Below are 12,632 nucleotides of genomic sequence, written 5' to 3'. Positions count from 1 at the left end.
TCTGTGAGCCCATCAGCACACGCTTTATTCATACATCGCACCCGATCGATATTTCTATTATTCAAGGGCACATGTAGTTGACCGTTGGAAGGGGATGAATGCACTGCTTGACTGCTTTCGCACAGGTGGATTACCAATCTATCCGTTCTCTATCGATGGGCAAAAAGAATCTTGTTTGAGGACATTGACAATATTTAGAGAAATGTGGAAGGAACAGGTTAACAGGCAGCAACATGTTTTCACTATCACTCCAATATATTACTTATTCTTGCTCTCATGCTTTCATATACAGTGCTTAGATTATTATTACATTCTGGTATATGTTTAGATGTATACAAGTAGTTTTTAGCTCACCTGAGCCGAAGGCTCAAGTGAGCTATTGCGATCGCTCTTCGTCCGTCGTCGCGTCGTCCGTCGTCCGTCGTCCGTCGTGCGTAAACTTTTTACATTTTCATCTTCTTCTTGAGAACCCCATGACCGATTTTCACCAAACTTGGCAGGTAGCATCCCTAGGGGGATAGGATCTCAATTTGTTCAAATGGGCACCATGGCCCACCTGGGGGGCCCCAGGGGGGCCCAAACACCCTAAAATTAAGGAATCTTTAAAAATCTTCTTCTCTAGAACCAGAAGTGATAGGGCTTAATTGATACTATGAGTAAGTACATTGATGACTGTAGTTTCAAGTTTGTTCATGGGGGAATCAGGGGTGCCCCCCTTGGGACCCAGGGGAGGGGGGGTGGGGAGGGGTCCTAATGGGGCCTAAATTGTACATTTTCATCTTCACTTTGAGATCGCCATGTCTGATTTTCACCAAACTTGGTAGGTAGCATCCCTAGGGGGATAGGATCTCAATTTGTTCAAATGGGCACCATTGCCCCCCTGGGGGGTCCCTAGGGGGCCAAACCCCCTAAAATTAAGGAACCTTTAAAAATCTTCTCTAGAACCAGAAGTGATAGGGCTTAGATGATACTATGAGTAAGTACATTGATGACTGTAGTTTCAAGTTTGTTCATGGGGGAATCAGGGGTGCCCCCCTTGGGACCCAGGGGAGGGGGTGGGGAGGGGTCCTAATGGGACCTAAATTGTACATTTTCATCTTCACTTTGAGATCGCCATGTCTGATTTTCACCAAACTTGGTAGGTAGCATCCCTAGGGGGATAGGGTCTTAATTTGTTTAAATGGGCACCATTGCCCACCTGGGGGTCCCTAGGGGGCCAAACCCCCTAAAATTAAGGAACCTTTAAAAATCTTCTCTAGAACCAGAAGTGATAGGGCTTAGATGATACTGTGAGTAAGTACATTGATGACTGTAGTTTCAAGTTTGTTCATGGGGTTGGCGGATTCATACCCCCCCCCCCCCCCCCCCCCCCCGCCCTTAGGACCCAGGAGAGGGCTGGGGAGAAGTCCTACACTTGTAATGGAGCCTGAATTGTACATGTTCATCTCTTCTTGAAAACCTCAAGATGAATTTTGACCAAACTTAGCAGGTAGCATCCCTAGGGGGATAGAATCTCAATTCCTTCAAATGGGCACCATGTCCCTCTTGGGGCCCCCTAGGGGGCCCACCCCCCCCCCCCCCCCCCCCACATTAAGGAATATTTAAAATCTTCTGCTCTAGAACCAGAAATGATAAAGCAAAGTTAATACCATGAGTTTGTACATTAATGACTTTAGTTCCAAGTTTGTTAATTGCAGATTCAGATCCAGGACTGCCTGCCCCCTCCCCCCCCCCCCCCTGAGTTGAGGGGGGGGGGGGGGGGGAGGGATCCATATGCAGACCTAAAGTTTCCAATGTTCTCAGGTAAGAGTGTGCAAGAATGCATGGAAGGTGAAATTGCGATACTCAGGTGAGCGCGTGACCCGCGGGTCTCTTGTTCTCTACAGTTTGAGTAGAAGCAGAGATTATTGAAGATATTATGAAAGGATATGTCAAAATAACTCACTCAATCCATAAGATGAATGCTGTTTAACTTAGTTATGGATAAAATCTGTTGACCAACAGATGAAGTAGTGAATTTGATTCAGAGAGCATAGTGTACATAAACATCAGAGAGAACCACTGAAAGCAGTAAAAAAAAATAATAATTTTGCACATTCTTTACTCATGGAATAAACTGATGTAGAAAAGCAAGCGGAATTAGCATTTTTTGTTGAGTCATGCTGAGTGCCCTTGTTTTATTTTGTTTTGTTTTTTCCTCTTTTTTCATTGATTCTGTGAAATTATTTAAATAGGTGTTTGGCACTCATGAATTTTGATATGGAATCTACTTCCTTTCTCCAAGAGTCATAGGTATCAGAAATAAAGCATAAAAAAAAAAATTCTGTGAGCCTTCCATTTGGTGATGTTAAGTATGAAGACAATCTGCAAAGGGTCCAGCAACCTTGAACCACAATAGATTCGATTACTCAGATCTGTAAAAATATTCCTAATGATTCAAGTTACACAAGAACAACAGGTACATGTATATGCAGTATTGTGGTATGTTTATGTGATTGTCAAGTAAGGTAGAATAGGTATGTTTAATGGCAAGAAATAGTGTCAAAGTAAAAAAAAAAAAATTCTTTTTAACTAGTTTAGACAAATGTATGCAAATAAAAATGTTAAAAGGTGTGTTTAACCATACTAGTCTAAAAGTTTGTTGTTGTTTTTTTCTGGATTATACATTACATCCACAAACACTCATATATGCACACACATACAGCTGTAGTAGCTGATGATATGAAGTTTTTCATAATTACATTTTTACACATATTAGATCATACATGTATCCAGTCTTATCAAGTCAATCATTCAATTTGCAATTCACAATTAGAGAAAGAGGTATTACTGATTAGGTGTACCATTTGTTACAACACTTGTTACAACACTTGCTTTTTAGTGGATCACTATTTTCCATAATCGAATTTATTTTCCGCTCGCCCACGAATTTATACAGTGTTTTTTCCTAAATATTGTACATGTTATATGTTGTTCTATAATTTGTCTCGTATATATATTACATGAATCTTTTGCAAACGTTTGAACCTTATTTCAACACATGTACACTTTGTACTATGTTTTGTTTTTTTTTCGATGATTGGAAATAAACTATGATTGAATTGAATTGAATTGAACACTTTCAATTACAGGAGTAATCTTGAAGAAGTTGTTAGATTCAGCTTGGTGACAAGCTCCACTGATGGCTTGATCCTGTGGCAGGGTGTCGTAAGTATTCATGTAGGATCAGTTTATTTTTACAAGTATACACTCTGAAATGTTCTCGGAAGAGTTGTTTTATCTTTAATACATGTCATGTTATTAGATTTAATCTAATTAGATGGCATAGTACAAGGATAATTAGTGAATTAGTCATTAAGGCCTAGCATCCACTAGAGAGCGCAGACAAGATTAGGAGAAATTGCAGAATCAAATTATGTCATTTTGGTCTTCTTTTCATGTCAGATGTGGAAACATCATTGACTAGGACAAATGAGGAAGACTTTCCAACAACCATTTAGATAAGTGGAAATATGAAGAGATAGTGCAACTTCTGCATCAACTGGAGTTTTTTCTCAAATGCCTGCTAGCTATCATATCATGTTCTTCTTTTTCCTCCATATTAATATTGACTAAATAACCTGATTCAGTAATTCAATGTTAATGAGTTTTCAGTGGTAATTGAGTTAACACGATAATCTTGTTTACATCATGTACAGCTGTTATGTGAAAATGGGTGAGCGATTGTGTTCTGCATTATTTTTATGTATTGCTCAAAGTTCAAATCCCCTTTTAATTGCCCTCTAACATTCAGGTACTTTTAACCCGTTGAGGACAGTTTGATTTTGCTACAACACGCATTTCCCATAGACGCTTGCCCGAGTATACTTGGGACTTGTCCTCAACGGGTTAAAGAACTCGACACCCAGTATACATATCAAGGGTATGAAGAATCTGTGCATCATATATTTTTGTCAATGCCATGAAGTTTTTACAACCGTTTATATTTGATCAATAAAAATGAAAAGGAAAAAAAAAAGTTTTTGTAACCTGCATCGACGTAAATGAAGTTTGTGTTAATGAAGTTTGTGCACATCCTCTATATTCTTTCTTACAAAGGCCGAAGGTTCATCTGGACAACGGAAAGACTTTATAGCTGTTGGTCTTCGGGATGGTTACATTGTATTCAGGTAATGAGCTGTGACAGTTGATCCAGTCAAATAATGTATGTGGCCATTCTGTTTATGTTTGTGACTGTAACAACACTGTTTTATCCATAATCGTACAACCACGAATGCCTGCTGGTGTAGACACCCATGAAAGTTTTTTTAATAGTACCTTGTCAGTTCACATATTTGATGATAGTGTGATGGAAGGAATTTTTACAAAAGTGAAACTACTGTTTATGAATGATTACATGTGAGCTTTTTAGCTCACCTGAGCCAAAGGCTCAAGTGAGCTATTGCGATCGCCCTTCGTCCGGCGTCCGTCGTGCGTCGTGCGTCGTGCGTCGTCCGTCGTCCGTCGTCCGTCGTGCGTAAACTTTTTACATTTTCATCTTCTTCTTGAAAACCCCATGACCGATTTTCATCAAACTTGGCAGGTAGCATCCCTAGGGGGTTAGGAACTCAATTTGTTAAAATGGGCACCATGCCCCACCCAGGGGGCCCCCAGGGGGGCCCAAACCCCCCAAAATTAAGGAATCTGTAAAAATCTTCTTCTCTAGAACCAGAAGTGATAGAGCTAAGTTAATACTATGAGTTAGTACATTAATGACTGTAGTTTCAAGTTTGTTCATGGCAGAATCAGGGGTGCCCCCCTTGGGACCCGGGGGAGGGGGGTGGGGAGGGGTCCTAATGGGGCCTAAATTATACATTTTCATCTTCTTCTTGAGAACCCCATGACCAATTTTCACCAAACTTGGCAGGTAGCATCCCTAGGGGGTTAGGATCTCAATTTGTTAAAATGGGCACCATGCCCCACCCAGGGGCCCCAGGGGGGCCCAAACCCCCCAAAATTAAGGAATCTGTAAAAATCTTCTTCTCTAGAACCAGAAGTGATAGAGCTAAGTTGATACTATGAGTTAGTACATTGATGACTGTAGTTTCAAGTTTGTTCATGGCAGAATCAGGGGTGCCCCCCTTGGGACCCAGGGGAGGGGGTGGGGAGGGGTCCTAATGGGGCCTAAATTATACATTTTCATCTTCTTCTTGAGAACCCCATGACCAATTTTCACCAAACTTGGCAGGTAGCATCCCTAGGGGGTTAGGATCTCAATTTGTTAAAATGGGCACCATGCCCCACCCAGGGGCCCCAGGGGGGCCCAAACCCCCCAAAATTAAGGAATCTGTAAAAATCTTCTTCTCTAGAACCAGAAGTGATAGAGCTAAGTTGATACTATGAGTTAGTACATTGATGACTGTAGTTTCAAGTTTGTTCATGGCAGAATCAGGGGTGCCCCCCTTGGGACCCAGGGGAGGGGGTGGGGAGGGGTCCTAATGGGGCCTAAATTATACATTTTCATCTTCTTCTTGAGAACCCCATGACCAATTTTCTCCAAACTTGGCAGGTAGCATCCCTAGGGGGTTAGGATCTCAATTTGTTAAAATGGGCACCATGCTCCACCCAGGGGCCCCGGGGGGGGGGGGGGGGGGGGGGGGGGGGGCAAACCCCCCAAAATGAAGGAATCTTTAAAAATCTTCTCTAGAATCAGAAGTTATAGAGCTAAGATAATACTATGAGTGAGTACATTAATGACTGTAGTTTCAAGTTTGTTCATAGCAAATCCAGGGGTGCCCCTCTTGGGGGCAGGGGGGGGGGGGGGGGTTGGGAAGGTCCAAATGGGGGCCTGAATTGTACATTTTCATCTTCTTCCTGAAAACCTCATGATGGATTTTCATCAAACTTGGCAGGTAGCATCCCTAGGGGGTCAGGATCTCAATTTATCAAAATGGGCATCATGCCCCACCCAGGGGGCCCCAGGGGGCCCCAATCCCCCCAAATTAAGGAATCTTAAAAAAATTTGGGCCCTTATTGTACATTTTCATCTTCTACTTGAGAATGCCTGGTCAAATTTTAGTAGAGTTGTGAATAATTTAGATTAGTGACTGCGTGAAAGGTGAACCTGCAATACTCAGGTGAGCGCTAGACCCGCGGGTCTCTTGTTTAAGTAAATGTTTACGAAAATCAGTCTACACAATCTGTCAATCAGTTGCCATGAAAACATCATGATGGACGAATTTCATGAATTTGAACAATTGGAATTTCTGTTCAGAATCTTTCTTATAAAAATAAGCAATTTGACTGCCATTTTCAGTTGACTAGGATGTCCCTGCCACGAATGCAGCCACTATATTTCCACAGGTATATGACCCTAGTGTACATTTGCATTTAGATAAAGCTTATTGATCTTGTCCACAGACCAAGGATTAACCCCAGCACTCTTTGCCCAAAAGGAATACTTATCATTTAATTTGTATCCATAACACCAAATTACATTATGATGCTTATACCCAGAGAAATTTGCTCCCACATTATGACATTAAGTATAGTGACCAATGACCATCATCTTCAACCTATGACAACTTCCATCAATATCAATTCATTTCTGCATTTCTGATACATCACCAGTAGACATTTCTAGCTGAAATATTGCTGAAAAATCACTTTTTTTTTTCCCTCCCTGTTGATCTTGACCTTTAACCTTTCACCACTACTGTTTCATGGAAATGATTGTTATTGTCCATCTGTTTCTGGAATTGACCCTTTTAATTTTGCTATGGTACAGTGACCTTTAACTGTGAACTTTCACCTCTCATCACAATCACTTCAGAGAAGTGTCATTTTTTTCCCTTCCTACCAATTACAGTACTGTACATTACTACTGGATATTCCCAGAAGCAGTTTCAGCTGGAGAAAAAAAAAATCAATATGTATCCAAAGTTCAACGACCTATGACTTTTGACTTTGAGGGGTTTTGCCAAAAATCTTATTGCTGCATACTCCATGCAAATTCAACCACTTGCTAAATTGTTTGTAAGTCCTGATTAGGAAAAAAAAAAAAAAAAAGGCCTCCTAAACATGTGGTGTATACAGCAACTAAGTGCATCTTCACCTTGTGCAGTAGGCCAGGTACGAAGAGAATCCATCAGTATTTTATTCTTTGATAAGAAGATCTCAGACAGACGGGTGAACTGACAAGCTGAAAAAATATGTAGGCTGGATTGAACAAAGGGAGTTTGTATCTAATCTGTGGATTCTGCAAATATCAGCTTGGAAAATGCACTTGACACATTGTTTACACAAAAAGGACATCCAATATTGAGTGCCTGCTGATACTCGCATATGAAGGGTGCACAAGTATCATATTTGTTTTATTCCATGGACTATGATTAAAACATTGTTTTGATTTAAACTACATATTAAGTCAGTTTAGACCAAAATGCATCTTTTAGGACAACAACAAAAGAATTGTTTCTTGGTTATTGTTGTCATGGTTATTTGGTACTTGGGTGATACTGTGCAGGTGTACAGTGGACACCACAAAGTATTCAAATTGAAGGTGTTGATTCGAGGAAAGCATGCATAGAGTTTAAAGGACAAGTTCACCTTCATAGACGTGTGGGTTGAGTGAATGCAGCAATATTAGTAGAACACATCAGTGAGAGTTTGAGCAAAATCGGACAATCCGTTAAAAAGTTATGAATTTTTGAAGTTTCTGCTCAGTCACGGCTGGATGAAAAGACTACTATAGCTTGTGATGTCACATGGGTACAACGATATAAAGAAAGAATAAAGAAAATTCAACATATTTCCATTTCTCTTGCATAACAAAAGAACACTCGACTTCTGTCTTTCAGAAGGCAGGGGGAATAATATTACCCTTAACATACGTCAGTAGCAAGTCGAAGAAGTGTGCACGTTATTCAAAAGTTAAAGTTTTGTGAAATTCTCCTTTTATTTTCCTTATGTACATATGTAGTTGTACGCACGTGACATCATACACTGGAGTAGTCTTCTCTTCCCGCAGTGACTGCGCAGATACTTTGAATATTCGTAACTTTTGAACGGATTGTCCAATTTTCCTCAAACTTTCACTGATGTGTTCTACTAATATTGCTGCATTCTCTCAATCCTTGTGTATATGAAGGTGGACTTGTCCTTTAAGAATCCTTCAAGATTTGAGTTTTTGTGTCACCATTGTAGCTATCAGCTGGGCAGTGGTGAGGCCAACATTGAGTCTACTGTCAGGGTTGACGATGGCAACCTGCACAACATCACAGTAACAAGGTAAGTGTAGTACGCCACTTGCCATACATGGGGAATGTGATAACAAAAAAATGTCCATCAAATTGATCTTGGTTTTATGAAATTCCTCTCCCTGTCATTGTAATTCTGTTAGGTTGAACCTATAATTGCCTATTCAGATGAGCTCGAACAAAGAAAACAGTTAGAGTTCAAAATTGAGCAAACAATGCAGTTTTCAAAGCAATAGACAGTTATTTCACTTGACTCTTGAATAAACTGAAGCGATAGCGTTTTTGAACTTGCATTTCTTTGAAGTTCCTAGTGTAACATATTCTGCTTTCTATGTTTATAATCAATATTCACGCAGATGTCTTACAGAGCAGTAGTAGCATGTTTGGTGAATTTATCATCTTTGCTTCATTTGTCTCGTTTATTAAATTTTTGCCTTTTTTTATGTAATTGTGGGGTGGAGTTTTTTTTTTTTTTTTTTTGCATTTCTTATTGAAATAATTTAATATATGTATACATGTAGACCACAACAATCTTGTCAGGGTATGTCACATATCATTCAAGTGATCAAACGTTCTGGTTGAAACTGGCAATTTGACAAGATTTCCTACATGTCTCCACTTACAAGCAATGCACGTTACTGTAAAAATCATCAATGATTGAACCTGGCATCAATTTATTCACACTCTTTTAAAGGCGTGGGCAGCAAGGAACTCTGATGGTGGATGAAGAAGATTTAGTCAGGGGCCAGTCTGGTGGCACTCTTCAAATGCTTAATGTCAAGGGATCAATCTTCCTTGGTAAGATTTCTACTGGAATGATTTTTATGTACATGAAGTTGTCGGTAAAAGTTGCCTGACTTTGCTGTTCATTCATTCTTGTAAGGTATTGCAAATATAGATCCTAGTGAGATATACATGAGAGAGAGAGAGAGAGAGAGAGAGTCAAAATTATCGTTATGATAAATTATATGATGGATTCAAATTGTAGAATTTTATGAAAGTGTATTTTGTTTGATCAAATCTTCTGAATGTTTTATCCATTCTCATTGATCATTATGTTTTCAAGTATACCGTACCTCAATTAGAATGATATCAAATCAGGAGATAATTCCCATGTGGTTATCCCGTTTTCCAGGTACAGCACCAGATGTAGAGGTCCTGACAGGAGGCAAGTATTCCCAAGGTGCTGAGGCTTGCCTTGGAGACCTCAGAATGCAGACAGGTGAACAGGCCCCACACAATGTGAACCTGTATGAAGAAGCAGTTGCAGCAGTTAATGTAAAGAACTGTCAATTTTGATGAGGATTCACACTTGTAGTGATTTCCTTCCTTTTTTTTTTTTTGGGTGTGCCTTTGTAAGTTAAATAACTGTCTCAAATTCTGTTTTGCAAGGCATCATATCTAGTATGTACTTTGGAACATACAGGCTATAGATTATGCAAATGTGTCTCAGAAGTTTGTTAGTTTCTTATCAGTACAAATGAAATAACCTTGCACAAGCTTTTCTATTTAAACTTGTCAATTTTTTGGGAAAAAGGTGCCAAGGTTAATGTCATCTGTTTCAAAGAGTTGAAAATGGTAATTCCAGTTACAATGCATACAAACTGTATTTACTGGTCCCTTGTCATACTGCATTATTTGCATCTGATTGAAATAAGCCGAGACCAATATTTCTGTCGATATGCAGACATAAGTAGAGTAAGTTAGGGGAAGTTAGTGTTCTAGTTATCTCTATTATTTTACACAATTTGATCTTAAGTTTATGTCTTAGAATCTTTGGTAAACAATATTTTTAAGGTATTTTGAGGTTTTCAACATTTTAGAACTCATTTATTGACAGTCTGCTTTTTCTGTTGTGTATGGAAGATAAAAGACAGCACTTCACTATTTACTACTTATGTTTCTTCTAAGTACATGTGATGTTAACATCGTTAGGATTCTAACTAACATTTATGGATGTGGAATATTCAAAATTCAGAGTTGATTTGATCGAAAACGAAATCTGGTGCTGTATATTAATTTATTGATGTATCCCATGTAGTTATCTTGATGTTGCTGAATGGGCACATCACATTTTTATAAACTTCTTGTACATATCAACTATTGAGTTTTCTGTGGAGGAACATATACATGTTTGTATTTTTTGTTGTATGTGCCTTCCTTATTTAATGTCTTATGTATATTCTGTGAAGTACTAAATGTGTGTATGCAGATTTCATACAAAGAACAAGAATTGATAGAACAGATTATGCCTATTACAGAAAGCATGTCAAGTTGGTAATGAGCTAAGTTAGTATGAACTGTAAACCCTTGACATTATCTACACTCAGTCGTACTCAAAGGCCAAAAATTACTTTCCAATATGGTGCTAAATCAAGCCAGGCATGACTTGTTATATCCAATGATGGTTTCAATGGAACCTTGTTATAAATAAACTCTTTATTTGTAGCTCGCCTGAGCCAATGGCTGATGGGGGGGGGGGGGGGGGGGGGGGGGTTACAGACAAACCCCCAATTAAGGAATCTTTGCAAATCTTCTCTCAAACCTCATGTAATAAGTGACCCGCAACAACGGTTTCAGGCAAAAGTCGCAAGAGCAAATTCCCTCCTAGGCGGGGTACAAAGATTTTGACCATTATTTTTATCGATTTTGGGTTTTTGGCAGGTAGCATCCCTAGGGGGTTAGGAACTCAATTTGTTAAAATGGGCACCATGCCCCACCCAGGGGGCCCCCAGGGGGGCCCAAACCCCCAAAATTAAGGAATCTGTAAAAATCTTCTTCTCTAGAACCAGAAGTGATAGAGCTAAGTTAATAATATGAGTTAGTACATTGATGACTGTAGTTTCAAGTTTGTTCATGGCAGAATCAGGGGTGCCCCCTTGGGACCCAGGGGAGGGGGGTGGGGAAGGGTTCTAATGGGGCCTAAATTGTACATTTTCATCTTCTTCTTGAGAACTCCATGACCCATTTTCACCAAACTTGGCAGGTAGCATCCCTAGGGGGTTAGGAACTCCATTTGTTAAAATGGGCACCATGACCCACCCAGGGGGCCCCCAGGGGGCCCAAACCCCCCAAAATTAAGGAATCCGCAAAAATCTTCTTCTCTAGAACCAGAAGTGATAGAGCTAGGTTAATACTATGAGTTAGCACATTGATGACTGTAGTTTCAAGTTTGTTCATGGCAGAATCAGGGGTGCCCCCCTTTGGACCCGGGGGGGGGGGGGGGGGGGGGGGGGGGGGGGGGGGTGGGGGTGAGGAGGGGTCCTAATGGGGCCTAAATTGTACATTTTTATCTTCTTCTTGAGAACCCCATGACCCATTTTCACCAAACTTGGCAGGTAGCATCCCTAGGGGGTTAGGATCTCAATTTGTTAAAATGGGCACCATGCCCCGCCCAGGGGGCCCCCAGGGGGCCCAAACCCCCCAAATGAAGGAATCTTTAAAAATCTTCTCTAGAATCAGAAGTTATAGAGCTGAGATAATACTATGAGTGAGTACAGTAATGACTGTAGTTTCAAGTTTGTTCATAGGAGATCCAGGGGTGCCCCTCTTGGGGGTGGGGGGGGGGGGGTGGTTGGAAGGGTCCAAATGGAGGCCTGAATTGTACATTTTCATCTTCTTCCTGAAAACCTCATGATGGATTTTTGTCAAACTTGGCAGGTTCAGAAATTGAATCTTTGATATGTTTTGTACACCTACACTAAATTTCACAGCATAACACTAAGTTTTTCCTACCAAAAATGGAATTTTAAACACCCTTTGTTGGATCCCACTAATCAGTTTCGATCTTCTGTCAAACACCGCGCCACTATGCCTAGTGTTGCTACGGCGAGGCATCTCGCATGCGATTGGATAGTGCATCACACACATTTACATAGTTCGGCTTTTGGCGATACGCCTCGCGGCATGTTGAAAATGTTTTTTGTCCACGCATGCATGCTCCATTGTTGTTGCTACAATAGATAACAGTACGCTTGGTCTTTAGTATATACTCTTCGTTTGTCTTTCTATCCGAGCTTTTCTACGCAATGTTTGACAACGGAAGTGAAACAAAAAGTGAACAGCAACACTAGGCAGCACTAACTGAACATGAAAAATAGATACGATAGGGAACATGGTTTAAGCGTATCAGAGTGACAAATCGCCACACAGATCGTGCAACATACGATTGGAACCTGACTTTTTAGTTGTGCTTTTAGTAAATATGACAGCAGGTTGACTCAAAAAGACAGCAGAAGAGAGAAAGGGAGTGGTCATAAATGACCAGTATTCAAATAATGCACAGTAGTAAACGTCAAAATTGCACCAAACTAAGTAAAGTCATGTTTGTTTGTTTGTTCGTTTGTTTGCTTGCTTGTCTACCGCACAATGCATCACATTCACAGCTTGAAAAAA

The 12,632-nt window shown here is 40.2% G+C and overlaps 1 protein-coding gene across 1 annotated transcript in view; it reads left to right on the top strand.

Moving 5' to 3' along the window:
- The window catches only part of LOC139731795 (basement membrane-specific heparan sulfate proteoglycan core protein-like), a 278,824-nt gene extending 268,134 nt beyond the window's left edge, over window positions 1-10,690 (top strand). The window contains exons 73-77 of the mRNA XM_071642667.1: window positions 3,132-3,207; window positions 4,099-4,169; window positions 8,185-8,268; window positions 8,932-9,035; window positions 9,373-10,690. Of these exons, the coding sequence (XP_071498768.1) occupies window positions 3,132-3,207; window positions 4,099-4,169; window positions 8,185-8,268; window positions 8,932-9,035; window positions 9,373-9,536 (499 nt within the window). The 3' untranslated portion in view covers window positions 9,537-10,690. The remainder of the gene's footprint in view (window positions 1-3,131; window positions 3,208-4,098; window positions 4,170-8,184; window positions 8,269-8,931; window positions 9,036-9,372) is intronic.
- The last annotated feature ends 1,942 nt before the right edge of the window (window positions 10,691-12,632 follow it).

Source organism: Diadema antillarum, unplaced genomic scaffold (assembly GCF_040938485.1).
Source record: "Diadema antillarum isolate AM-2024a unplaced genomic scaffold, OU_Dant_1.0 seq00000385_RagTag, whole genome shotgun sequence".
NCBI lineage: Eukaryota > Metazoa > Echinodermata > Echinoidea > Diadematoida > Diadematidae > Diadema > Diadema antillarum.
The sequence above is the reverse complement of the archived record's forward strand: the minus strand, read 5'-3'. Positions and strand labels throughout refer to the sequence as shown.